This window comes from Diceros bicornis, chromosome 10, assembly GCF_020826845.1.
Source record: "Diceros bicornis minor isolate mBicDic1 chromosome 10, mDicBic1.mat.cur, whole genome shotgun sequence".
Classification (NCBI taxonomy): domain Eukaryota; kingdom Metazoa; phylum Chordata; class Mammalia; order Perissodactyla; family Rhinocerotidae; genus Diceros; species Diceros bicornis.
The window spans coordinates 20,375,613-20,401,548 of record NC_080749.1 but is presented as its reverse complement, the minus strand read 5'-3'; the positions used below and the strand labels follow the sequence as shown (position 1 = coordinate 20,401,548).

The following is a 25,936-nucleotide window of genomic DNA, read 5'->3' as shown; positions in this document are numbered from 1 at the left end:
GGCTGCCAGCCAGAAAAAGCATGCCATCACTGCCTTGGTGGTGGCCTCCGTCGTGGCCCTGGCTGTCCTCGTCGTGTGTGTGCTGATACACTGCTGCCAGGTCTGAAAACACTGTGAGTGGTGCTGGGCCCTCACCTGCTGGCACCAGAAGCCCAGTGCCCTCCTGAAGGGAAGGACTGCTTGCTGTCACTCAGAAACAGTGGTCTGAAGAGCCCAGAGGAGGAGTTCGGCCAGGTGGACTTGGGCAGCCTGATGAAGACAGGACTTCTTCAGGGATGCCTGGCACGTGCCAGCAGAACTTTCCCACTGTCTGCGATCACCTGTGCAGCCTGATGCACTTGGTCAGAGGGTTGGTTTGGGCATCAGGATTTTTAACAGCATCCCCATGGGGTGACTAAGTGCCCCCACTTTCCCAGGACTGAGGGGATTTCCCGAGACTTGGAACCTTTCAGTGCTAAAACCAGGAATGTCCTCGGCAAACCAGGATAAGTTGGTCACTGTAGCCCTGGTGACTGTAATGTGCAGACCGAGCTGAGACATACTGCTCAAGAGAGCACATGGCAAAGGGGGGCAATACCATTCTGTTTAGAGTGTAAGTCCCTTCAAGGCAGAGCTGGCATTGAACAATTCTTTTTGCATGTCTTAATATTATGATACTTGGCACACCAAGCCTCTTAATAATGCTGATGGCTAATATGGTGTTTCTCCAAATGTTCCATAGTCATGTGCTCATTTATAATTTTCTTTATGGGAAAGGGAGTTTATAATTTAACAGTCACACCTGCAGGCCTGCGTACATACACACACTTCCCGCTTTCCAAGAAAAGATCTTAGGGCCCTTCCTATATAAATGCTGTTCTGGGTTGACTTTGGCAGTCAGTTGAGACACTCCATCCTGGGACAGCTCTTTACCCAGCCCCAGTCCCGGGTTCACGCCTGTGAGGGCACACTAGCTCTAAGTGTCACCTATGTTTCTTTACGACTTGCAAAAGATGAATAACATGTTTATATTTGGTTTTCCAAAGCCCACAAGTATAACAAAGTAAAACAAGTATACTTTAATCTGAAATGTGATGTGGGGAAATCAGGTGTAGAAGCCATGCTCTTGGTCATTTCTAGATTCCACCATAGCGGCCATGCAGTACAATGGTAAAAGGCAAGGCCTGGGAGCCAACCTCCTGGGTTCATTAGCAATGCTATTGAACCGGAGCTTCAGTTTCCTTATCTTTAAGATGGGATACTGATAACACCCGCTTTCTAGGGTTGTGAGGACTAAGTGGACTGTTACGTGCAGTGTCCTTACAACTCTTGACCCATGATGGAGCTGGCAGCTCCACCAGGAGTAACTGTGACTCTCATTCCTGCCGAGGCTCTTACCGCCTGCTTTGTTTCCTCTGGCTTCTTGGCCTGTCTTCTCTTTCCTGTGTGTATTCCTAGGATTAGGGATCTGGAGACAATTACTGAAAACGTAAAAAGGAACAGATGAGAACAAAAAAAGACACCACTCAACTTCGTATCCGTTCAATAGTCAGGTTGTATGCCCACCGGCTCTTACCCAAAGGTGCCTTTTTAAAATGTCCTGGTGGAGGTCCAGTGATTTGAGAATTTGAAATTTCACAAAATTTACAAAATTTCCTGAATCCTTAAATATACTAAAAATAAGTCCCAGTAAAAGTCAGTGGAATAGGCTTACAATTGCGAATATTAGTTTAATTCTTCTCCTATCCTGTCTTTCTCAGCATTGTTATGAATATGGCACTCCCGGCGACCGTATTAAAGTTTCCAGGTACCTCATGTACTTTGTCTGTCCATGGTCTGTCTTCTGCAATGGGCATTCAAAAGTCAAGGTTAGGATGTCCACCTCTCACACTCAAGCCTTCCCATCTCCCCCCACCTCGCTTTATTTTACCTTTTTTTAAAAGTAGACTTTATTTTTTAGGACAGTTTTAGATTTGCAGAAAAATTGAGAAGATGGTACAGCGAGTTCTCACATACACTGCACCCGGTTTTCCCTATTATTCACATCTTACGTTAGTATGGCACATTTGCTCCATTTAATGAACCATACTTGATACATTATTACTAAGCAAAGTCCATGCTTTAGTCAGATATTCTTAATTTTTACCTTTTTTTGTTCCAGGATCCCATGCAGGATACCAATTACATTTAGTTGTTGTGTCTTCTTAGGTTCCTCTTGGCTGTGACAGTTAAGGCTCCCTTTTTACAACAATTATTTTGTATTATTCACCGTTGTGATTATGACATGGAATTCATAGATAGTACCTACACACACAAACATCAATATAATGACCCAATTATAATAAAGGAGGGGTAAAAGTAAAGCCGTCAACACTTAGTATGTATTTGCTTTCGTATATGCTCAGTCAGAACTGCATCAGAAGCTGTAAAGAAGTAGCCAGATATTTGCATCTGCTATAATTGAAGAGCAGTAACACAAGGCTTGGGAATATTATTGAGACTTTTTATTTATTTTTGACATTTTAAAATAAGAGATAATAAAAATATCCACATACACATGTGAAATTACCAGGCCTGTGGCACTTATACATTCGACAGGGGCAGATGTGTTGATTGCTGACTCAGATGCCATGAGTGGAACCGGCTTCAGTGTCCTGATTTTCCAAAATGGTGAACAAAATACAATCTTTCCTAGACTTACACAGTAGGTGCGTCACAGAAAATTCAGCGTGGGGGAAAAATCTTTTGTGTTTATACGTAAAACAGAGTTAGGGTTCTAATGTAATTAGAAGCACATTTTAACTGCCCCAAACGTCCAGTCTGATATATGAAAGCCATGTGGGACACAATCTTCAGTGTGCTGCCAAGTCCTGCGCATGGCAGGACTTCCTTCCTCCCTTGCCACCCGCCGCTAATGCCAGCGGCCCCCTCCTCCCATCGTTGTGATAACCATTAAAGCACCTGCAAATTTCCAAAACGCCCCCTAGGGGGCGGTACCGCTGTGGGCTGTGGTGCCGGACAGAGCTGAACCGGAGACTGGCCTTGATTTCTTTGTAAAATGATAGCAGTAATTGAATGATGAAGACAATGCATGTAAGACACTGAGCAAGGTGCCTGGCATACGTTATGTCCTCGGAGAATGTAAGCTAATATTATCTCCCAGTCAATCAGCAGAGATTGTTTGGGGGAACATTGTGTCCTTGGCATCCAGGTAGATGTGGGTGAGTGAAAATGGGGATCCGGCAAGCACCACACTCCCTGCCTCACACATGAAATGAGCAGTGAATTATTAAACACAGTTCACCAAAGGGAGCGCCCAGGGGAGGCTGGAGTCAGAAAAATCTTTCTGGAGGAGACAAGAATGGCTTATTGAACCAAGGCAGCTGGAACTTGAAGGAAAATATATCTATGCCATGAATAATAAATAACTCCTAGATCCTTACTTCTCCGAGTGTGGTCTTCGGATCAGCAGCATCAACAGCTCCTGGAGGTTTGTTGGAAATCACAGCCTCTACCCCAGACCTAATGAGTTAGAATCTGCATTTTAACAAGGATCCCGGGTGTTCATCTGCATGTTTGCAGTTGAGATGCGCTGGACTAGAGAATCACCTGAGGAACCAGAGGAAAATATAATATTTGCTCCTTTGAGAGAACACAAACCTTGGTGTGTGTGTGAGAGGTGGGGATGGGCAGAACTATATTGTGGAGGATAGTTTAGTAATGAGAATCACAAAGGTGGTCCTAGAACAATCTACATCAGAATCTGTAGGGGTCTGTGTGGGTGTGCGGTATTCAAATGAAGATTTTCTGCTAGATCCCAGATCTACTGAATCAGAATCTCAAAGAGCAATGAGGAGTCAGCATTTAAATAAACGAATAAATAAAACCTTCCCAGATAATTCTTAGAATGGGCAGGGAGCTTAAAAAAATACCCACACCAAGGTCCCAGAACAGACCGATTTCATCACCTATAATATTAGAATCTCTGGCCATGGGTGAGTCCTGAACATTTTTGTTCTTAAACTCCCCAGGTGATTCTAATGTTTGCGAGCCATTGACAGAGGGATTAAATGAGGTAACCTGGAAGGAAAAAGTCTAGGCAGAAGAGAGCACTGAGATGGAGCCGGGGTGTCTGCAAATATATGAACGCTTGTCTACTTCACAGGACAGAACCGGGATTGGTGGGTAGAAGTTTTCGTTGTTTTTTATCCAAATGATAATAGCATTTTTCTTTCTTTCATTTTTTCCCTCTTTTCTCCCTCCCTCCTTCCCTAGCAAGAAGAGGCCTTTGAAATGACCTAGTTCAACTCTTTCATTTCGTAGTTAAATTAGTGGTCAAAAAGGTAAAGTGAGTTGGCCAAGGTCAACTCAGATATTCTCATTCCAACCCAACAACAAAATGAAATGATACCCTCTTTCCATTTCTAGTGATGTTTCCACTGCACCACAAAGGCATTTAAATCTCACTCCGATTTTTATCGCAGGCAAAGCAAGAATGAGAAAGGAAACTGGTTACTCTTCAAAAAACAAGGTACCCCCCCAAAACACACACAAGGTAGGCAGCCTTCAAATGAGGAATTGGCATTTTAGAGGACTCATTAAATGTAAAGACTGATAACCATCTAAAGATGAAATCTAGATTCTAGAGTTTGGATGTTGATATCATTAAATTCAAGCTGAATATGATAAATGACTGGTCCCCCTCCGGGCCTCTCAGAACTACAAGGGAGCCGGCGCGGCCCCGGCGTGGACGAGGTCGAGGTCGCGGCCTCGCCGCGGAGACTTGCCGGGCCGCGCAAGGGTACCAGTTCTGCGCGGCCAGAGGTGGGGACAGGCGGCCGCGCCGGGACAGCCAGGGGATGCTTCTCGTAGGAGGGAGGGTTCGATTCCAGTCCTGAAGAACGGCAAGATTTGGATACTCAGAGAGGAAATGGCGAGCTGATGGGACAAAGGCCCAGGGATAGTGGCAATGGGGCAGCCTTGGGGTTCAAACATGTTCCAGAGCACCCTGTGGTCTCAAGGATACCCAGTCCCCTTAAGTTGGTGAGGAGGGAAAAATTGAGAGCGCAATCAAAGCTCCTAGAAGAAGGTCGGAGACGGACGGGCTTGGGGACAGGTGAACATCGTTTTCCCGGCATGGGTGGCGAGGATGGCAGCCCAGGCGGAGACCCTGCACAGCCTCTGAAGCTTGTGCAGCTCCAGAGGAGAAAAATGCCAAATTCGGGCGCTGCCCGCTCTCCTGCCCGAGCGCGGCCGCTGGCTTCTCGGACGGCAGAGGAATCGGGTCCGAGGGGGTCCCCTCTGGGCACCATCCCGCGGTGCAGGTGGAGCAGGTCTTCCGTTACTCCCTCACCAGGCCCTGCCCGAGACGCCTGCTGGTCCCCGCGCCCCCAGTAGTCCCCCTACCCCGAGCCTCTGGGCATCGGCCCCGGCCGGATCGCTCCCTCCCCACCGGCCTCGGTGCTCGGGCTCCGGCGCTGGGGCCTCGGGGCGGGTCCCTGCCGCACGCACCTGCCCCCAGGGGCGGAGCGCGGCGGCGACAACACGGCCCCAGCCTCTGCCACCGGCCGCTCGAGCCGCGCGGCTCCTCGACACCCCCCGCCCCCTGCAGCCAGCGCACCTCCACTCCGCGGCGCCCGCCCTCCCCCTCTTTCTCCGCGCGGTCCGTCCGTCCCTCCGCTGGCTCCGAGCCGCGGCGCCTCGCACTTCTGACTCGAGTCACCGCCGCGCTCGTCTCGCCGCCGGGATCCGCCGCCCGGCGCCATGCAGCCGGCCGCGGGCAGCGAGCGCCGCAGCCCCCCTGGCCCCGCCGTCCCGCCGCCGCCCCGGGGCCACGCGCCCTTGGCCGCCGCTCCCGGCCCGGGCCCGCTGAGCTCCCCAGCGCGCCAGCCGCCGCAGCCCGAGGAGGAGCGGCAGCTGCGGATCAGCGAGAGCGGTCAGTTCAGCGACGGGCTGGAGGATCGAGGTGAGCGCGCGCCGCCCCGAGCCCCTTCTCCCGGCACGGCCCCTTCCCCTGGACCGGCGGGCGCGATGAGGAGCCGCTGCCCCGGGCCCGCCTCTCCCCACTCGCGGGTTGGGCCGGGCGCGGGACTCGGCGCCTCGGAGCGCGCGGGGGCGCGGAGCCGGGACTTCCCCGCGAAGGCGCGGAGGGCGGCGGCCCCACCTCCCGCGGCCGGTGCTGCCTTGACAGCCGCTCCTTCCCCGGAACCCGGGAACCCGAGAACCCGGCTGCCTCCTGGCCGACCCCGCGTGGGCCCGCGCCCACCTCTCCGCCAGCCTCAGCTCCTCCGGCGCCCAGTGGAAAAGTTTGCGGGAGGCGTTTTTTTGCTTTTGGAGCCGAGCACTCCCGGGGGACTGCGAGCCCTGCTCAGCTCGGAGGGACCCGAGCTCGGTGCATCCTCCTTCCTGAGCCCCCTCCGACCCTCGCTGGCTCCCCGGGAGAACTTCCCACTGCGGATTTAGCTTCGAGGAGTTAGTCGGCGGCCGCCAGTCTGCCCGCCCCGGCGAAGGGGAGTCAGGAGGCCCCCGACTCTCACACGGGACCAGTTTACCGTGGGTCACTGCCCCGCTGTCTGATGATGGGGGCAGAGGACTGGGACGCTCAGGTTTGGGCCACTAACCTCATCTGGATGGATGCCACTGAAACCTGGTGGTTCCCGGAGCGCGCGTCCCCAGCCCCTTCAGACTCCCTCTCAAGAGACTGACCTGGAACCCCGCAAACGTCCCTTTCCTGGGAGGCCAAACCCTATCTTCCGACCGTCAGCCAACGTCCCTTTGAGTTGCCCGCATGAAACGGCAGAGACTCCCCAGTTCATTCCTGTCTCTCTCCTCCTCCTACATCCCTCTCTCCCTCCCTCTCTCGTTTCCTTTCGACTGGGAGGGAGCCTTATTCTTGGCCACGTCTATACCTTTTCTGCTTCTTGCTGAATCCAAATCGGCCCACTCAAAAAGACTCAATGGTTCTGCTAAAACCGGCTAGTGGCCGAAGCGGGATTCTTGCAGCCAGCCCTTCAGGAGGTGCCGGCTCATCGCCACCTCCACCCCCATTTCTTGGAAGCCTTATTTTGTTGGCTGTGTTGGATTTTTATATTTCAGTCTGAGCAGGTTTCTGTCCTATTCTTAGTATCTCCTGTACATTTTTATTCCGGTTTAGTGTTCGGATGCACGATCTCTTTCCTCTCAGAAATTTTAAACTGTAGCGTGTGAATTAGAATGACATGGAAACGGCAGTTCTCAAGAGCAGGCAGTTCTCAGAGAATCGGCAGGGATGCTCGGCGAGATCTGGAGCCATTACAGTTGCAACGACTTCTGCACCTATGTTGCAGTTTCTCCTCCTATTCTCACATAACTAGATATCATTTTAGAGCTACTGATTGCTGACGTCACAAGCGCCCAGCAAAACCTATCAGTTTTATTAAAGGTCATGTTAATTACCTTTCCCCCTGCAACTGATATTGTAGAATTTAAATATTTCGTATTGAAGAAACAGAACTCTGAGCCGAGCTTATTTTTGTAGCATTGCAGGTCATCTGTAAAAGCTGGCCTATTTCTCCCCACCCCACAAGATGATGGGAGGGAAAAAAGTGCTGGGGTGAGTTAATATTTAGCATCATTTTGTAGCTCCTGCTCAAGTATGAAAAGCCCTTCTGAATTCATTCTTAAGGTTATTTTTCACTGGTCAACTGGATTTCATTTTCCATTATATTATAGTGTGAAAGCATGCACTGTTCATAAACTGTCACTGTGTGAAAGCATTGCATACCGCACACAGCCTCTCTGTTAGGAGGAACCCTGTCCCCCAAAGAACCAGTGCTGTGTGGCGTTGAAAGCTGCAAGTCAGTGTGACATTCTTTTGTTTGACCTATTCCCGACAGCAAAGAGTTAGTGATGAATGAGTCATTTTTATTAAATCAGAGGGTTACCTGGGGAGATTTATTATAATTTTTTGTGTTTGTTTTTTTCTCACGGGGCTGCATCTTTCCAATATCGATTTTGGTATCCCTTGGGAACAGTTGCATTGCTGCTACCTTTTTCCTAATGGTGAGAGGTTTTGGGGAGGAGGAAGCCTCAGCAGTTGGCCGCTGTGCATCTCACCATCCTGCCTGGCTTGCTTGCTTCCAGGCCTAAATACCTACAGGAGATGTGGGGGGTGGGTACCCTGGATGTGTACCTATATTTGGCTTTCTCTCTTGTCCTGACTTCCTTCTGAGCTAGCAGGAGCTTGTTACAGACAAGATCAGTGATCAGAGGCTGGCTTTATAATCTAGAGTTTGGGGACTTGAGAGGTATTTTCCCCTTAGAAGTGTTGTGGGCGGGTTCCCAGAAACCAGCTAGCTCATAACGTCTGGAACTGCAGTGCCATTTGGGTGACGCTTGTAGTTCAGGGAGCAAACCTTAAGGGACTAAACATACAAAAAACAAGCCAAGTTTGTCTTAGGCTTTTCCACCCCCTCCCTTTTAATACCCCCTCTTCTCTCCACACGTTTTCCCATCATTCTGCCCCAAGCCTTAGGGGCCAGCCTCCTTAGAGTGTTACATGCTTGAGCGTTTCCTACTACCTTCACGTCTAATGAGTATTCCCCTTTCTTCAGAGAATGCAAGCATGAGTAACTCTTAGGAGAAAGCAATTGGAACTAATTTGTACTAGCATGGAAATGACTGATGACTTCAACCTCCCCACATATATTTGCATTCCTCCCTTACCCCCACATAATATGGTATCGGTCCAGGCCCAAATTACAAATGTGTGAAATTTGAACGAGATTGGAAATTTGAATGTGGAGGCCAACTGTGGGTAGGAAGGACACAGCCCAGCATGCAAATTTGAGCCCTGCTTTAGCTTCTCTAGGCTGTGCTGTCTTTCTTCTACCTTTGAGGCACGGCTTCCCGACAGCATTAGGATTTCTCACCGTATCTCCGTGGTTTGTGAGTGTGCATGCAGCCAACACCGGGGCAGAAGTAGAGGCACCTGACTGCGGACCATTCATTTATGAGCTGGGTCTGTGTAGGTCATCATATTACACTTCCCTTTGAGGAGTGGCAAGTTTTCCATTCTTGGTATCAGCTATATTTTCAGATAGGAAAATAAGCAAAGATGGGCTAGAAATGGGAAAGTTTCTCCCTTCTTGGACAGTCCTCCATTGCATTTACTCCAATTTTTTATTTAAAATATCTCATGGGCGAGGCACACACAGGATTAGATCTAGGGGAGAGCCACCAGTCCTACGGGTGAGAGGCCCTAAGTGCCACCTTGGCAGGGCAGTGCAGCCCACGTGGGCTGTCATCCCAAACTCCTCCATGGGAGTGCTGGCCCACTGTGGGGCGAGGTGTGTAGATCGGTCTGTGTGGTCCAGTTGTATTGTTGGAAACAGCTAGCTTTGAAAGGAAAAATGTCATATGGCAGAATAGAAAACCCAGATTATTGCATTTGTCTTAGAGAATTAAATCTATTTCTAAAAGGAACCTTGTTTTTTATCCCCAGTGGATAAACCGCTCGAGATTGTTGCTGTCAAAATACTCAGCAAGTGAACTGCTTGAGTCAGTACTTAAATGTTACAGCTTCACTTCTGAAAATCAATGGGCCAGAGTGAAAGGAAGATTTTTATTTGGGAAAAGAGAAATAAATTATTGGGAGTGTGTGGGACCTGCTCATTTTAGGTTGTGGCTTTAACTGGAGACAAGGATGATTGTAGTTGAAAATTAGAATGGGGTATTTTTTGGCAGCCAGGGAAGAAGTAATCAAAGGGACAAAAAGAGGTAGACAAAGGAATTTTAACTTGAAATCACTTGTACCTAGGGCAGAATTTGACAAGACAGAGGTGTTTCTTGTTTCCATCCCAGTATATTTATTAAGGAAGCCTTGGGGAGATTTTTACAGTGAAGTGATGAAGATGGTGTTTAGACCTATCTTTAGCAATCTCATCTTCCTTTTGATCCTATGTAAATCCACATGTTTTGATTATTTAAAAATTTCTGGGCTATCAACTGGGCTCACTAAGCAACCTTCGCAATATTTGCTTTTGCTTTGTTCAGGATTTGTTAGGGTGCTTGAGTCTGGATAGTAAATGGAACTGAGAAGTTTTAACAGGGTCCTTGTTATAATTTTGAAAAGGATGCAGTTTTCGGCAACCAGAGGCTTTAGCGTGGTGTCCAGTCGGTCTAATGGGATGGTGCCTCTTACATGATGCAGAAGTGTGATACGTCGCATGCTGTGCAATATTTTACAAATGGATGCCTAAGCTTTGACTACCAATTTCTTCATCATTTGGAGCTGTTGTGATGAGGCTGCTCCACCTCTGAAAGGCAGATTGTGGGTTGTTTAGCTAGAGATGGTGTCATAAGTTCTTGTTTATGTAGAATGCAGGACTGAGAATTTGATTCTCCCTGAAACAAAGAGATGCCATATATGATCTATTTTCAAAGGAGAAGAAAACATGTAAATCAGGATCATACTGAAGATGTTTTAGTCTTCGACCTAAGGCAGTTGAAGCTTGGGCGTTGCCTGGGAGTCGTCATGAATTCCTGTTGTTGTCAAGGGCTCTCCATGTTGAAAGCACAGGAGACAAAAATCAAACCTTTCTTACACATGGCCTGTCTGGGAAGCTGCCTCCAGCTTTAGCACGTTTACCCCACTTGAATGTTCTGAGAATTTTTTGACATGTGCTTGGTACAAAGGGATAGATACTATACAGCAGAAAGGAGAGAGAAGAAAACATGGCATATAATTTAGGTCTGGGGCTGTTATGGTTTGTCATTAAAGAGAAGTGGTCCTTCTCCTCCTCTTAATTGTGGAGGGAACAATGAGGGCATTTGTATTCCACCATGACTCATTGCTTTGGGCAAAACTCAGTCCACCAGTTGGGGCCATGCTGGTGGATCAATGCAAATCAATGCCCACAGCTGAAGAGTCCAAATGCCTAACTAAATGTGGGCTATTCACGCTATTTTCCTATCGAAAGGGCCTTGTTAGGAGCAGCAGCACCTACTTGAGCCAAGCAAGTTAACAGGGCAGGGGGACGGCTGGGGTCCACTTCAGGTCAGGGAGTGGTGGGGTCTGCAGGATTCTTATAAAGAAGACAGCTACTGTTACCCTACGGGAACACGTGCCGGATATTGCCAGAGCCTATGATCTTTCAAGAGACGCCAGAAAGCCTGATTTCCTTGTGAACTCTCCTAATTGTTAAAACATATCTTGGCCCATAGGCTGTCAGTTTGCAATCCTTGGATAAGCAAGTACAGCTCTGGCTGTGGGTTTCTTAATAAGGAAATGTCTAACTTCCTTTTCTCCTTGTTTTTGTCAGGCTTATTAGAAAGCAGCACTCGACTAAAACCTCACGAAGCCCAGAACTACAGAAAGAAGGCGTTGTGGGTCTCCTGGTTCTCCATTATTGTCACACTGGCCCTGGCAGTGGCTGCCTTTAGTGAGTATCCGGGGTCTTGCCGATCAATAGGTGCTAGTGTTGCCTGTTTTATTCTCTGACTCCTGTGGGATGTGCTTTTGCTTTTAGTTGACTATTATTGATGAGTAAATTTTCTTAGATGGGTGGATAGTCAGGGTACTTATAAATTAGTAAAATGGCTTCTCTCCTCTGCAGAGAGAAGAGGTGGTTAAAAAGAAATGGAGAGCAGTACTGAGAGCCTTGGCTCTCATCAGTGTGTGGGTTTCTGGAAGTAGATTTTGGCTGCCAGCTGAATAGTGACAATATTCTCTTGGTGGATGCCTTCAGCTTGGGCTGACACGTGACAAAATGTATATCCTTAAGATTCATATTTTGAGCCTAATGCAAGCAGATGAGTGCAATATTCAGTACATCCTGTCCTTTTCCCCAATTATATCTGTGTAAGGTTTGGAATAAAATCACGTGCATGTATTTTTATGAAAGAAAAACAGGAGGATCCTCTCAAGTTTTCAGTGGCCACGGAAACAAAACCATTTATTATGATCAAGAAAGACTAAGACAATCGAACACTTTCTGCCTCTGGATAATCCTGTGTGGGGGTTAGGAAGCCCTATGACAGGGGTTTTCTCAGCTAACATTTGCAGCCTATAGAAATGTGCATGTGCTATTTATTCTTATTAATCATCAATGGTTCACAAGCTTAAGCAATGACGTTCAGCTTCAGCTCAACTTTGGTAGAAACCACGGTGTTTTTTTTATGCTGAGGAAAAGAGGAGTGTGCTTTGTGCATTTTGTTACTAATTTATTACCTTAACAGCAAGATCTATATTCTAAGTGATAAGTATCATACAACGTGTCTCATGTGACAACCCTCAGATTGGGAGAAAAAAGGACTGTGTCCACTAGAAGATAGGCTTTGTGTGTGTTTAAAATTCTATTCTGCACAGTTAGATCTGCTGCTGGAAGTTGGTGTTGGCTCCCAAGAGGGCATATTAGAATTTGACCAAATGCTCCCTGCAAAACTAGGCATATATTACTTGAAGCAATTTATATTGGAAACACTGTACCATATCTTGGCTCTAAAAAAAGGCCCAACATTTAGAAGCAGAGGGTAATGCATTTCAGGGTATAAACATTTACCAGTAAGCCAGAAATCTAATCAAGAGGAATTCTGATTCCTGAAAATAGCTATTCCTTCCTCTCTCTTCCTTTTTTTATGCTGAAAAAAGAATAACAAGCCAAATTGATGTCCCTGGAGGATAATTTGGTTGTGGTGGCTGGTGGTGGGCTCTGGATCAGACACCATAATTTACATATGTAAAGAAAGAGGAATGGAATGAAGGGGGGTGATTTACAAACAGAATAATAGTTACTCGGATGTGTCCTCGTGCCTAATGGAGTTGTTACGACTTTATTGTGTTGGGTGTTTGAGTGAGGACCTGAATGTGAAGCAATATTGAACAAGCCTTTCCTTTGGGAGAATAATACTACATCTGATGTGCTTAATCTCATGGTAGGGGAAAATTGTAAGGAAATTTTGGTTTCACATGTTATGCCTGATCAGTTGGGTTATCTTGAAAATTTTGTTCCTTTTCCTTTAATAGGAAAAGACTGTTGCATAATGCATACAGAATTAGAATATTGCTTTGTGAAAAGGGTCTTCTTTTTTTTTAAAATGATTTTACTTCATTACTCTAGCAAGTATTTAATTTAAATCCTCTAACTTCTTGCCTATAAAATGTTGGCATTGGCATATAATATCATGATCTGTGTTATTTTCTATACTATGTTCAATTTGTTCCCAAGTTGCTTTGAACTTGCTTTGGTTTAGTTAAAACAAAAAATATAGAAGATGAACTATATTTTCCCCCACTTAATACAAAGTAGCGTGTGTGTGTGTGTGTGTGTGTGTGTGTGTGTTTGTGTGTGTTGCATATTTTAAACCCTTGGGTGGTCTCTGGTTGTGTTGTTAGGGTTGTTGGTTTTACCCTTTAGTTTCCTAAATGTATTTGTAATATGAAATATTTAACATCCTTTCTAAAGCATCATTTATATGTTAACAGACTTTTGTGCAATTTTTTTCATAGTTTTGAATGGAAGGAAAATCAGTAGGGATTAAGCAATAGAAGCTGGCTTTTGAAGTTATGTTTAAATTAGTATCTAAAGGAAAATTGTGTGTTTCAGAAATAACAATAAATGTGTTTTTAAAAAGGTGTCAGAAGAAGCCCCAGTCATATTCTCCAAGGAGGTGGTTGACAGACAGACGGGATGAAATGGAATAGTTTGGCTTGGTGAACCTGTGTCCTATCAAATGGTTAGGTTGAACCAATTCATGTTTTTTAAGAGAATTGCTATGAAATCACTACATCTGATGCTTTGAGATGGCAGAGAAGTTTTTGGAGTGTGTGCTCACGTGTGCCCATGTGTGTGTGTACGTGTGTGTGTGTGTTTTGGCAAGGGATGATAATCATGGGGAAGAGAAGTCTGTATTTATTGTCATGTCTTCTTGCCACTGCTGGATGGTAAACTCTTTGGGGGCAGGAAGAGCATCCTTCCTCATGTGGAGTCAGTACTCAAGATTGTTAAATGAAAGAACTGAGAGAGAGTTAAAAAAACTTTTCTTTCTAGGTGGAAAGAAAATATTTCTTAGAAAAAGATAAATTTCATCTAAAGGTTTGTTGAGATACCAGGCTTAGGTCTCATTTATTTTATAAACAACTGAAAATTTTTTGAGACAATCGGATCATCTTTATGGCCGTTCTCTCAGTAAGGAAGCTGTCTTGGGTCAGTTAGAATTCCTGTCTTTACCTCCTCACCAGCCATTTTTTCTTTGATCGTAGATGCTGATTTTTAGGTGAGCATCCTCTGAAGAAATGCTGTTGTCTCTATTGTGTTTGGAAATGAGGGTGATGGATATGTATAAGTTTTGGGGACCCCTCTTTTCTCAGTCAACTGGAAAGATTCATATTTTTACATAGTATATACATTGCAAATAAAAATTGTTTCCTTTCACCTCCTGTAAACCTCCAGGTAATCAGGTATGCTGTGTTTTCTCAAATTACTAGTTACCAAAAGACCTAATAATAAAACTATAGCTTTGGTCAGTATTATTGACTTATCTGTATTAAATCAATTATGTATGTAACTATGGTTGACATTCACGTGTCTGGTATAGTTTGAAAAATTATGTGAGCTTTCAAAGTTTGTGACTTGAAAGTGTTTTGAAAGGAATATGTGCTTTGAAAGGGAATATGAACTATTTTTGATAAGACTTTATAATCTAGAGATTTTGGACCTGTTAAAAATGCTGATATAAAACCAGATGGTAATACATCTTGAATGTTTCAGAGAGAGCCCTAGTTTGGTTTTAAAATTGGTTCTGTTTATAATCGGTAGACAGCATGGAAAATGGCAATCCTGTTATGAACAAACCTTTAAAAAAAGTCTGTTTTAATATTAAGGCTAGAAAGAGAACAGAAGTTCTGTTTCAAAACTTAGGGTTTTGACATGGTCGATGTCTTTGTTAGAATGATTTAGGAAAATGCACTCTGACTCTTTTTTGAGGCTTGAATGAGTGCAAGTTAATTTTTAGGCACTCAATACATGTTCTGTGAGAATGAAGATATATTTGACATTCTCGGGGGAAAACCTTTCCTAAGATACACAGCTTCATTAAAAAAAAAAGTACTTCAAACCAAAATCTTCTCAGAAAAAGCTCACTCAAAAATTTAGTGAGTTAATAGATTTAAGAATTTAGAAAAATTCCAAAAGGGGTGATTTTCTCTTTGTATGTGGGAGTTTTTAAATAATATGTTTGATTTTAGTGTAAACTCTTGTTCCTTAAAAATCGTAGAATATGTATACTTATTCTTTTTATTTTTAAATTGTGAGGCCAAGAGTTGGAGATGGATAAAATGAAATTACATGACTTTTCTAGAAACTCAGCAACACACGTCGGGGAACTTTCTTAGGTATTCTCTCAACTGACACATTGTGAGGTAGAAAAGGCATAAGATCCTCCCGTGGCTTTCTGGGGCCCTGAGAGTAACATCTAAACAGTTACAATGGCCTAAAAGGTCTAGCCTGACCTGGTCTATGGCCCCTTGCTCAGACACCCCAACTTCTCCTCAGGACTGGAGCGTGTATCCATCCATTGGCTACACTGGTCTTCTCATGGATCTCCATGTGGCCAGCTCCTCAAAGACTCCTCACCAACCACATGGACTCATCCCCCCAGAGTAGTTTTATCCATCACATTGTGTATTTTCCTCATCAGTTTTTTCCTTTGTGCTCCCACCTCCATTGGATAATGGGGTACGTGAGGCCCCGGCCTCTTGTGCCCGTGTCGCTAAGACTCTACCCTTGAAATACTTCTGTGAACCAAAGACTTAAACATGCAGCTTACATTCTGCTTGTAGAACGATCCTTTGTGTAGTTTGCTGGTCTTGTATTTATTTTTATTGATAAAAGCAGTATATGCACGTTATAAAAATTCGTGAGACCAAAGGTACCTAGTGCACATCTCTCTCCCTTCCTAAACTCTCTCTCTCCCAGTTCCTGCTCTCCATGTGTTGCCAGTGTCTTGTCTCTTCTTCTAGACATTTTCTGTGTATGTAGAAGTCCAGGTGTGGTGCCTGTGAACACCTTCTGGTTGCTACTTATGTTAGATGTGGTGTCTTATCCTTGCCGGTCTTTCAAATAACATGGGCCTCTTCACCAGCTACTGTTTTCACAGTTTTGTATGAAGTGGATTTGATGTGGAGAATCTTCAGGAACAATCTCCCAACCACTGTCTGCCTGCTGCTGCTGAACCAGTGACCCCATGAGGGGGAAGTGGGCAGGAAGTTGGTGAGCCACATCCTGGGGGTGTTCGGTGGGATAACTTGCTCCCTGTAAGTGTGCTGGGTGAATGATAACTACAGATGCTGCTTCGCTTCGGCAAGGTGCAAACCAGGAGGGAGGAATAGGCTGAAATGTGGTTCGGGAACCTCACCTTGACAACGGTCCCTGGCTCTTGGTTTCTCCTTCATACCCTCATGGCCATGTCGTCAAAGATTCTGTGCCTGTCATCCCCTCACTCCCCTCACTGCTAGCTCACTGGTGGCATGCAGAATACAGAATCGTGTTTTTGTCAGGCCCCTTTGCTTAGGGCCCCTCATGATCTAGACCTCCTGGTCCCTCCTTCCTGGCTGGACTCATCTCCTCCCATCTCCCGGTTCACTGCCACCCTAGCCCACAAATGCTGTGTCCTGCTCTTTGCCCCATACCCATGCACTTGCTCTCACATGCCCTTTGTTCCTGACCCCTACCCTTTGTTTTCTAGCTAAATCTTACTTATCCCTAACAATGGAGATGAAACATCACCTCTTTCAGGAAGCCTCCTCTAGCCCTCCAGGCTGAATTAAGTGCCCCTTTGTTCCCATAGCCCTGTGGCATCTGCCAATCAGAAATTTGACACACAATACTTGAATTGCACTATTGCTTTTTGCACTAATATACACGCCTCAAAGTCGGGGCCCCTGTCTTCTCCAGTCTGTATTCTCAGCCCCTAACACAGTGGGCACTCAGATATTGGTTGGGCTGGAGTAATTTTTGACGTCTGTCTCCCCACTGTGGCTGCAGCAGGTTGAGGATGTATGTTTGCAGTTAAGATCCCAGACAAAGGAATAGCGGCTTTTTCAAGTGAGTGGAAACGGGGGTGGGGGGGTGGTGAGGAGGGTGGTGGCGCCCGGCCTGGTGGCGCAAGCGGTTAAGTGCGCGCGCTCTGCTGCGTCGGCCTGGGGTTCGCTGGTTCGCATCCTGGGTGGGCACTGACGCACTGCTTGGCAAGCCATGCTGTGGCGGCGTCCCATATAAAGTGGAGGAAGATGGGCACGGATGTTAGCCCAAGGCCAGTCTTCCTCAGCAGAAAAAGAGGAGGATTGGCAGATGTTAGCACAGGGCTGATCTCCTCACAAAAAAAAAACAAAAAAAAAAAGAAAGAAACGGGGAAAGCTACAACAAGGACATCTCCAACTTTGTAAATAGCAGGGATGCAGGAGCCCGTTCTCTCCCCCTCCTCTCCCCTTTCCCTGCCTCCTCTTGGACAGAAGGATCAGGGACTGGCTGGCTGCTGTTGGGGAACACATCTTCCTGAGTCTACAGGCTCACAATGAGCTGCTGTTTCTGGCCGGGAGTGGAGGAGGGGTCTCAGCAGCTGCTAGTGTGTTCTGCCTGCCTTCTCCCTGCATTCTGCACACAGCATTTAATTAAAAGTGTGGCCAGGGTACATTAGCATGGGAGTGTCCTTGTCACACAGCTGTGGCAATGACTCTGGGGAGCTGGGCAGTGAGCCCCAGCTGGACTCACCTCATTAGGCCTGGTGGGTCCTTGCCCCTCCCCACTTGGGTCCTGGGCTCTGCTAGGAAAAGGGCCAGTGCCCTGTAAGAAATTTGTGAGGGCTTTTCCTATTGCCTCTCAGTCTCTTTCCAGTCGTGTTTGTTAGCCAGCTAGACAAGAAGGGGTTTTCTGCCCTACTTGTATTCCAGGGCTGTGATTTGGTCCTCTGGGAATTGCCTCATGAAGGTGAATTTCTGGCATAGCTGCTCTTTGACAAGAGATTATTTTCTGGTGCCCTGTCCTTAGAGCTGAAATGTAGGTGTATTGAGATCAGAAGTAACAGATGAAGCCAGAAGGAGAGAGAGAACCCTCCTTCCCCCAATAAAGGGACCTGTTCCTCGCTTACCACCATCTCCCATGCCTAACGGCCCATCCTTCCTTCCAGCTGGTGGATGTGTTCATCCAATCCTTAGTGAGTTCCTGTTGGCAAAAGACAGTCTGCTGTGCTAGATGCCACAGAGGGCATAGGAAGTGGAACAATCCGTCAGTCCCCTTGAAGACCTCAGGTCTAATGAGAAGGTGAACTCTATAGATGTCAGAGCAAATGATAGGGCAGTTGGGTAGGATGGATAACCTGAAACCTTTCCCCCCTCCCCCATTACACACATAGGATGCTCAAGATAGGATGTCACTGATCTGTTGGAGAAAGGACAGTCCAAAGCCCCCAGGAGCCCCTGCTCCCTAAAAAGAATGAGATGAAAATCAGAGCTATCAGTGCAGAAGCTAAGGCTGCCCTGGGTAGGAGTGCGGGAAGGTGGCTAGTCAGAGGACTAGGGTCATGCTGTCCACATGGGATGGAACATGGCTGCAGAAGTTTGCTAGTGTTGCCATAACAAAGTAGCGCAGACTGGGTAGCTTAAACAAAAGAAATTAATTTTCTCGCAGTTCTGGAGGCTAGAAGCTAAGATCAAGGTGTTGGCAGGGTTGATTTCATTCTGAGGCCTCTCTCCTGGCTTGTAGATGGCTATCTTCTCCCTGTGTCTTTACATGATCTTCCCTCTGTGTGTCTGTATCCTAATCTCCTTGTCTTATAAGGACACCAGTCATATTGAATTAGGGCCAACCCTAGTGACCTCATTTTAACTTAATTATCTTTTTAAAGACCCCATCTCCACATATAGTCACATTCTGAGGTACTGTGGGTTAGGTCTTCAACATATGTGTTTGGGGGTGTGGGACACAGATGAGCTCATTACAACAGCCTTGGCTGGCACCAGGCAGGTGGAGGAAACTAAGGTCTCAGAACAAAGTAAATGCACTAGAGGACTTGACCTTCAATGAATGAGTGGACCAGAATAAACCCACCCACCAGCCCAGGAAGGCAATGAGAAAGCTTGTCTGTCTCAGCATAGCTCTATGTGGAGTGAGGGTGGGATGAGGGTGGGGGAAACTTCCACTGAATTCACAACCATGAGACTGACTACATATAAATTTCTGTTTGGAATTTTCATATGTTGATTTCCTGGGAAATAGACTCTGAGACCGAGATTTACTGCAAGAAGCTTATTGGGGGTGGCGACTGGAGAAGGCTCTCAGGGATAATGCATGAAAGGAAGCAAGGGAAGCAAGATTGGGCAGAGGGACTAGTTGAACTTCGATGCTGTTGCCTTGGAGGCTTGTCCCCTAGGGACTTGGAAGCTGGGATGGCCATTCAGAATTGTCCAATTGAAGCAAGAGGGTGAGAGCAGTCGCTGGTGTGGGCTGCCCCAGGGAGAGGTGTAACCTTGGGAGAGGAAGCTTCCTTTAGTAGAGGGCAATTCCAAGAGATAGATGCAGCTGTGAACTGCCCAGGGAGAGGTGTAACCTTGGGAGAGGAAGCTTCCTTTAGTAGAGGGCAATTCCAGGAGATAGATGCAGCTGTGAACCATCGGCAGCCCTCACTCCTGGAAGCTGGGGGAATGAGTGCTCAGGTCCCGAAGGAGGATCCAGCAGATCATCCACCCTAGGAGTTTATACCGCCCACTTAGCCTAGAAAGCCTCCAGCTGAGATATTAAGAGGGGTGTGGTCCAAGGTTGGAAACACCCCTGGAGTACCTGAAAGAAGCACGTGCAGAACTTCAAGTATGGCCCAGCAGGTGTCGCATGGATGAAGCTCCACCAAAGATAGCTCTGCAACTGGAAAATAACCAAATAAATATATTTTTGCTATTTTTATTGACACTATAATATGGATGTAGTTTTTAAAAAGTTAAGAACTACAGCAGTCCCCCATTCTCTCTCTCTTCTATTTCCCCCTTATCCCCCTCCCAGCACCCACTTGACCTCTTCTAGTTGATTCTTGTATGTACTTATATATGTATAAATAACAGGCTTCTAGTGTGAATTCTTGATTTTTTCCCCCAAGTTTAGGCATTGTTTGTTGACTTCCCACCACAAAAGAAGATAATTGACTGTCTTACTCTCCTCCTGGCCCCACACAAACATGCTGACTTCCTGGATTCCCATCCTTGCATAATATTATGGTTCGCATTATTATGACTATATAAACCCTGTTCACTGAGCCACATGGTAAAGAATGATTACTTCTTTCTTGCACTATTTTTTATTTTCTCTGCTTTTAATATCTGTTTTGTTTATTCCTATGTTTACTTTTCTCTGAATCTATTTCTTATTAAACTCTAATTCAGCATTTCTATTCCAGCCTCAGCTTCTCTTTGGTATTTTCAAATGCATAGGTAATTTTATCAGTTTCTTCTTGAAGAAATCTCTCTTGGAGCTATTTGACGTCCTCTAGAGTGTTCTGGTTTCTCCTTGACACACAGCTGCATCCTAGGATGGCCCTTCACCACCTTTTTGGGTGTTCCCTTTATTTCTCTATGTTGAGTCTCCTGTTTCCTGGATACCATGTTTTTCTATTTTGTGGTTTGCACTCTTTTAGGGGGAACGAATCTTTTCCTAGCTCCCTAGGAAAGGGCACATGGGAGATGAAGCTTTCAAGCTTGAAATGTCAATAATATATCCTGACACTTGATTGATAGTTAAATAGAAAATTCTGAGTAGGAAATAATGTTTCTTAAGAATTTTGAAGGTTTTGCTCTATTCTATTCTTATTTCTAGTGTTGCTGTTAAAGTCCTAAAGTATTCTAAATCCCAGTCCTTTGCGTGAGACTTGCTGTGGTGGGGTCTTTTTCACCCATGTGTGCTCCTGCTTTCTATATTTTTCTCTTTTTGCTCTGCTTCCTGGGAAATTTCCTTTATATATGTTTCCTTATATTTATATTTCCTTTATATTCCTACCTTTCTATTGAGCTTTTCATTTCTACTATCAAGTTTTGTTTTTAATTGTCTGAGTGTGCTTTGAAAAATCATCCAACTCTTGTGTTATTGATCTTTTTTAGTAGATCTTTTCTTATCTTTCTGAGAAAAGTTTACTGATAGTTAAAAAAAATCTTTTTGTTTCTTGCACTGTCTTCCTCCAAGGTGCTTTTTTTTTTCTGTTTGCGTTGGGTTCATCGTTCACGTTAGGGGAGGAATCCTGTGAGTTGTGATCCTTGACAGGCTGCCTGGAGCTCTGAGCATGTGGGTGCCCTTCACTGTAGGTTGGACTGTTTTGTTGGATAGATTCCAGTTTAATACTTCCAGATCCTTCCTCATGAGCTGCCCAGGTTGCCAGGTTGCCCAGAGAAGGGCCTTCTGATCTTCTGCCTGGAGGGTGAACACCTGACTGTGTGAATTTTGGGAGCTGAGTTGAGGAGGTGGGTTGGGATCTCACATTCTATTTGAAATTCTCAACTTGTCTGCCATTTTCAGTCTGGTTTTCCCACCTTTAGCTGAGTCTGATGTTCTTTAAACAAGAGACTATTGTACTTTCTCCAGAGAATGAACCTCTAATCATGTGATAGGAGAATTGGGGGGAGAGTATTGCCCTTCTATGCAGAGTTGGGGAGGGAAACTGGAGAGTTGCTTTTTAAATAGGCTTTAAGCCAATCACTCTACAGTCTTTGCTTTGTTACATTGTGCCACCAGTTCTTGGTTTTTTGGGTGTCCTGAGGTGTAAATTGGGTTGCCTTTTTGTTTTCACACGGCTGCCTTAGGAATTTGCTTTCTGGAGTCTGTTAAGTCAATTACTACTTGCCCATATGTTTTCTAGCTTCTAAAAATAGTTTTTGTTGCCTCTTCCATTTTCTTTTTCTAATGGGTTTTCTTTGAAAAAAATCCCTCTACTCTTAATTTAGTGAGTTTCTTAGAAAAGCAAAAATTAATGTGAGGAACTACCCTGCCATATTTCCCTAGAAGTGTCAAACAGAACAATTTGTAATGAAATATACAGTAGGTGAACCAGAAACCAATGAGAAATAGTGAACCAAAATATAGTCTGAGGAACTTACCAAGAATGTAGCACAAAGTGATACTTCTCTTTCATATTTTCTATCTAAGAGACATGGAAGAAAGGGAAAGTGCCAATATAAACAAACAAGAATTCCAAAAGCAAAGAGAGGAAATAGAGAATAGTCAATGTTTTTAGAGATATCTGAGACTGTTTTGGAATTGATGGAAAGGACATATTTTTCAAAACATTACAGGGAAAAAAAGAATTAGGAAACTTACCTTATTCAGTAGACAGAAGAGGTGAAAAAAATGGCACAGGAAAAGCATAGAAAGTGCAAAATAGGGCCGGCCCTGTGGCTTAGTGGTTAGATGTGCGTGCTCCTCTGCTGGTGGCCCGGGCGCGCACCGACACACTGCTTCTCCGGCCATGCTGAGGCCGTGTCCCACATACAGCAACTAGAAGGATGTGCATCTATGACATACAACTATCTACTGGGGCTTTGGGGGAAAAAAAATAAATAAATAAAATTATAAAAAAAAAAAAAAGAAAGTGCAAAATAAAATGTCAAAACAAATCCAAAGATTTCAGTAATTAGAAAAATATAAATGGATTAAATCCATCAGGTAAAAGTCAGAGATAGATTGGATTTAAAAAATCCAGCTGTATACTGTTTTCTTTATTTAAGTAATATATTTTATTAACCTAATATATTAAAAATATTATCAACATGTAATCAATATGAAAATTATTAATGAGATATTTTATATTTTTGATGTAATTTTATTTTTTATGATTGCAGTCTTTTAATTCATTAAAATGAATCCATGACCCAAATAACGTTTTTCAGATGCAATATAGACAATATTATTCTACAGTTCTTTCCCAACTTTCTTTCTTTCTCTTTTTTTATTGACATAACATTGGTTTATACTGTATACTGTTTATAGAAGAGAAATTTAAAACATAAGGTCACACAATGGCTTAAGGATAGGGATAGGAAAAGATGAATTTGGCAAATATGAACAAAAAAAGTTGGTGTAGCTACATTAATCAGAGAAAATAGACTTAAAGACAAAAAGCATTATTAGGCGTTTATGCCTATGTTAATATATAAACAAAAGGTTCAGTTCACCCAGAAGACATTTTGCTAATTTGTATACACCAAGCAAAACTCCAAAGCACCCAACCAAAAATTGGAGTTATAGGTAGAAATCGACAAATCATAATCATAATGGTAGACTTTAATGCACCTCTTATACTAGTTGATAAATGAAAAGACAAAAAATTAGTGAAGACATTGAAGATTTGACTTATGGAATTCGGTGTTTTTCCAACATTTTTGACTGCTATCCATAGTAAAAAATGCGCATGTGACCTAGTATATCTGAATGTATATATATATATGTCTGTATACGTATATATATACACACACATTACATGTCATCTTATCTAAAATACTTTTAATTATAATATGCAACATGATATTTTTGTGCTACTAGGAACTTTAAAAAATGCTGCCATTGAAGTGTACCATGCTGTTCGTTGTGTGAGTGAGCTAGTGTCAGAGATTTTAAAATAAGTAAAAAAATGTACACTATGATCCTTTTTCTCCTCTTTCATTTTAAAAAGTGCTGGTCACAACCTCTCAAATTGATTTCATGCTCCGCTAGTAGATTGTAACTTTCAGTTTAAAGAACACTGACCCAATAGGTCAATATAAGACCAGGCATCCTACAAGTATGTTTTAACATCATGGGATATTTATAAGAGGTGACCACTTCCATGGTCGCAAAGGAAGTCTCATCAAATTACTAAGAATCTATATTTTATAGATAATGTTCTCTATCTACAATGCAATGATTATTTGAAATCAAACATAGCTAAAATACTCCTGTATTTCATGATATATGTTGGGAAATTAAACAGCATATTTCTGAGTATCTCAATGAGGAAAGTTATATTAAATATCTAAAAAATATTTAGAATTTAAAGAAAATGAGAAAATGAAAATTGATGAGCAAAACTGTCTAAAACAAGAGGCTAAGAAACAGGAAAACAGTAAATCCAAGATAGGTGGAAGAAAGAAAACAATACATTTAAGAGTACGAATTAATGAAAGAGAAAAAGATATAATAGAATCAAGAAAACTAAAAGCTGTTTAAGACTAATGAAGTAGGCTTAACTCTGGTAAGACTGACCATAAAAGAAAACAAATGAATGAAAAGTAATTAGAAATTAAAAGAGGGGCATAATTAGTAATAAAGAAAAATTTAGGGAATGAGACTATTATTTACAGTTTATTTTTATTTTTTTATTATTTATTTATTTATTTTTTTATTGGTTTATAACATTGTAAAAATTTCAGGTGTACATCATTGTACTTCTATTTCTGCATGGACTACATCATGTTCACCACCAAAATTCTGATTACAACCCATCACCACACACATGTACCAAATTATCCCTTTCACCCTCCTCCCTCCCCCCTTCCCCTCTGGTAACCACCAATCCAATCTCTGTCCCTATGTGTTTGTTTATTGTTGTTATTATCTACTACTTAATGAAGGAAATCATACGGTATTTGACCTTCTCCCTCTGATTTATTTCACTTTGCATAATACCCTCAGTGTCCATCCATGTTGTCACAAATGCCTGGATTTCATCGTTTCTTATGGCTGAGTAGTATTCCATTGTGTATATATACCACATCTTCTTTATCCATTCGTCCGTTGATGGGCACTTAGGTTGCTTCCAAGTCTTGGCTATTGTGAATAATGCTGCAATGAACACAGGGGTGCATGTACCTTTGCAAATTGGTGTTTTCAAGTTCTTTGGATAAATACCCAACAGTGGAATAGCTGGATCATATGGTAGTTCTATCCTTGATTTTTTGAGGAATCTCCATACTGTTTTCCATAGTGGCCGCACCAGTTTGCACTCCCACCAGCAGTGTATGAGAGTTGCCTTCTCTCCACATCCTCTCCAACACATATTGTTTCCTGTCTTGTTAATTATAGCCATTCTGACGGGCGTGAGGTGATATCTCATTGTAGTTTTGATTTGCACTTCCCTGATAGTTAGTGATTTTGAACATCTTTTCATGTGTCTGTTGGCCATCTGTATATCTTCTTTGGAGAAATGTCTGTTCAGGTCTTTTGCCCATTTTTTAATTGGGTTCGTAGTGTTTTTGTTGTTGAGATGCGTGAGTTCTTTATATATTTTGGAGATTAAGCCCTTATCAGATATATGGTTTGCAAATATCTTCTCCCAATTGTTAGGTTGTCTTTTCGTTTTGTTGATGCTTTCCTTTGCTGTGCAGAAGCTTTTTAGTTTGATGTAGTCCCATTTGTTTATTTTTTCTATTGTTTCTCTTGCCCGGTCAGATGTGGTGTTTGAAAAGATGTTGCTAAGACCGATGTGGAAGAGCGTACTGCCTATGTTTTCTTCTAGAAGTTTCATAGTTTCAGGTCTTACATTCAAGTCTTTAATCCATTTGGAGTTAATTTTTGTGCATGGTGTAAGGTAAGGGTCTACTTTCATTTTTTTGCATGTGGCTATCCAGTTTTCCCAACACCATTTGTTGAAGAGACTTTCTTTTCCCCATTGTATGTTCTTGGCTCCTTTGTCAAAGATTAGCTGTCCATAGACGTGTGGGTTTATTCCTGGGCTTTCGATTCTATTCCATTGATCTGTGTGTCTGTTTTTGTGCCAGTACCATGCTGTTTTGGTTACTATAACTTTGTAGTATATTTTGAAATCAGGGAGTGTGATACCTCCAGCTTTGTTCTTTTTTCTCAGGATTCCTTTAGCTATTCGCAGTCTTTTGTTGTTCCATATAAATTTTAGGATTCTTTGTTCTATTTCTGTGAAAAATGTTGTTGGAACGTTGATAGGGGTTGCATTGAATCTA

The 25,936-nt window shown here is 43.8% G+C and overlaps 1 protein-coding gene across 1 annotated transcript in view; it reads left to right on the top strand.

Moving 5' to 3' along the window:
- Positions 1-5,628: 5,628 nt before the first annotated feature.
- The window catches only part of TMEM163 (transmembrane protein 163), a 232,026-nt gene continuing 211,718 nt past the window's right edge, over positions 5,629-25,936 (top strand). Inside the window, exons 1-2 of the mRNA XM_058548853.1 lie at positions 5,629-5,944; positions 11,280-11,399. Coding sequence (XP_058404836.1) covers positions 5,743-5,944; positions 11,280-11,399 — 322 coding nt within the window. The 5' untranslated portion in view covers positions 5,629-5,742. The remainder of the gene's footprint in view (positions 5,945-11,279; positions 11,400-25,936) is intronic.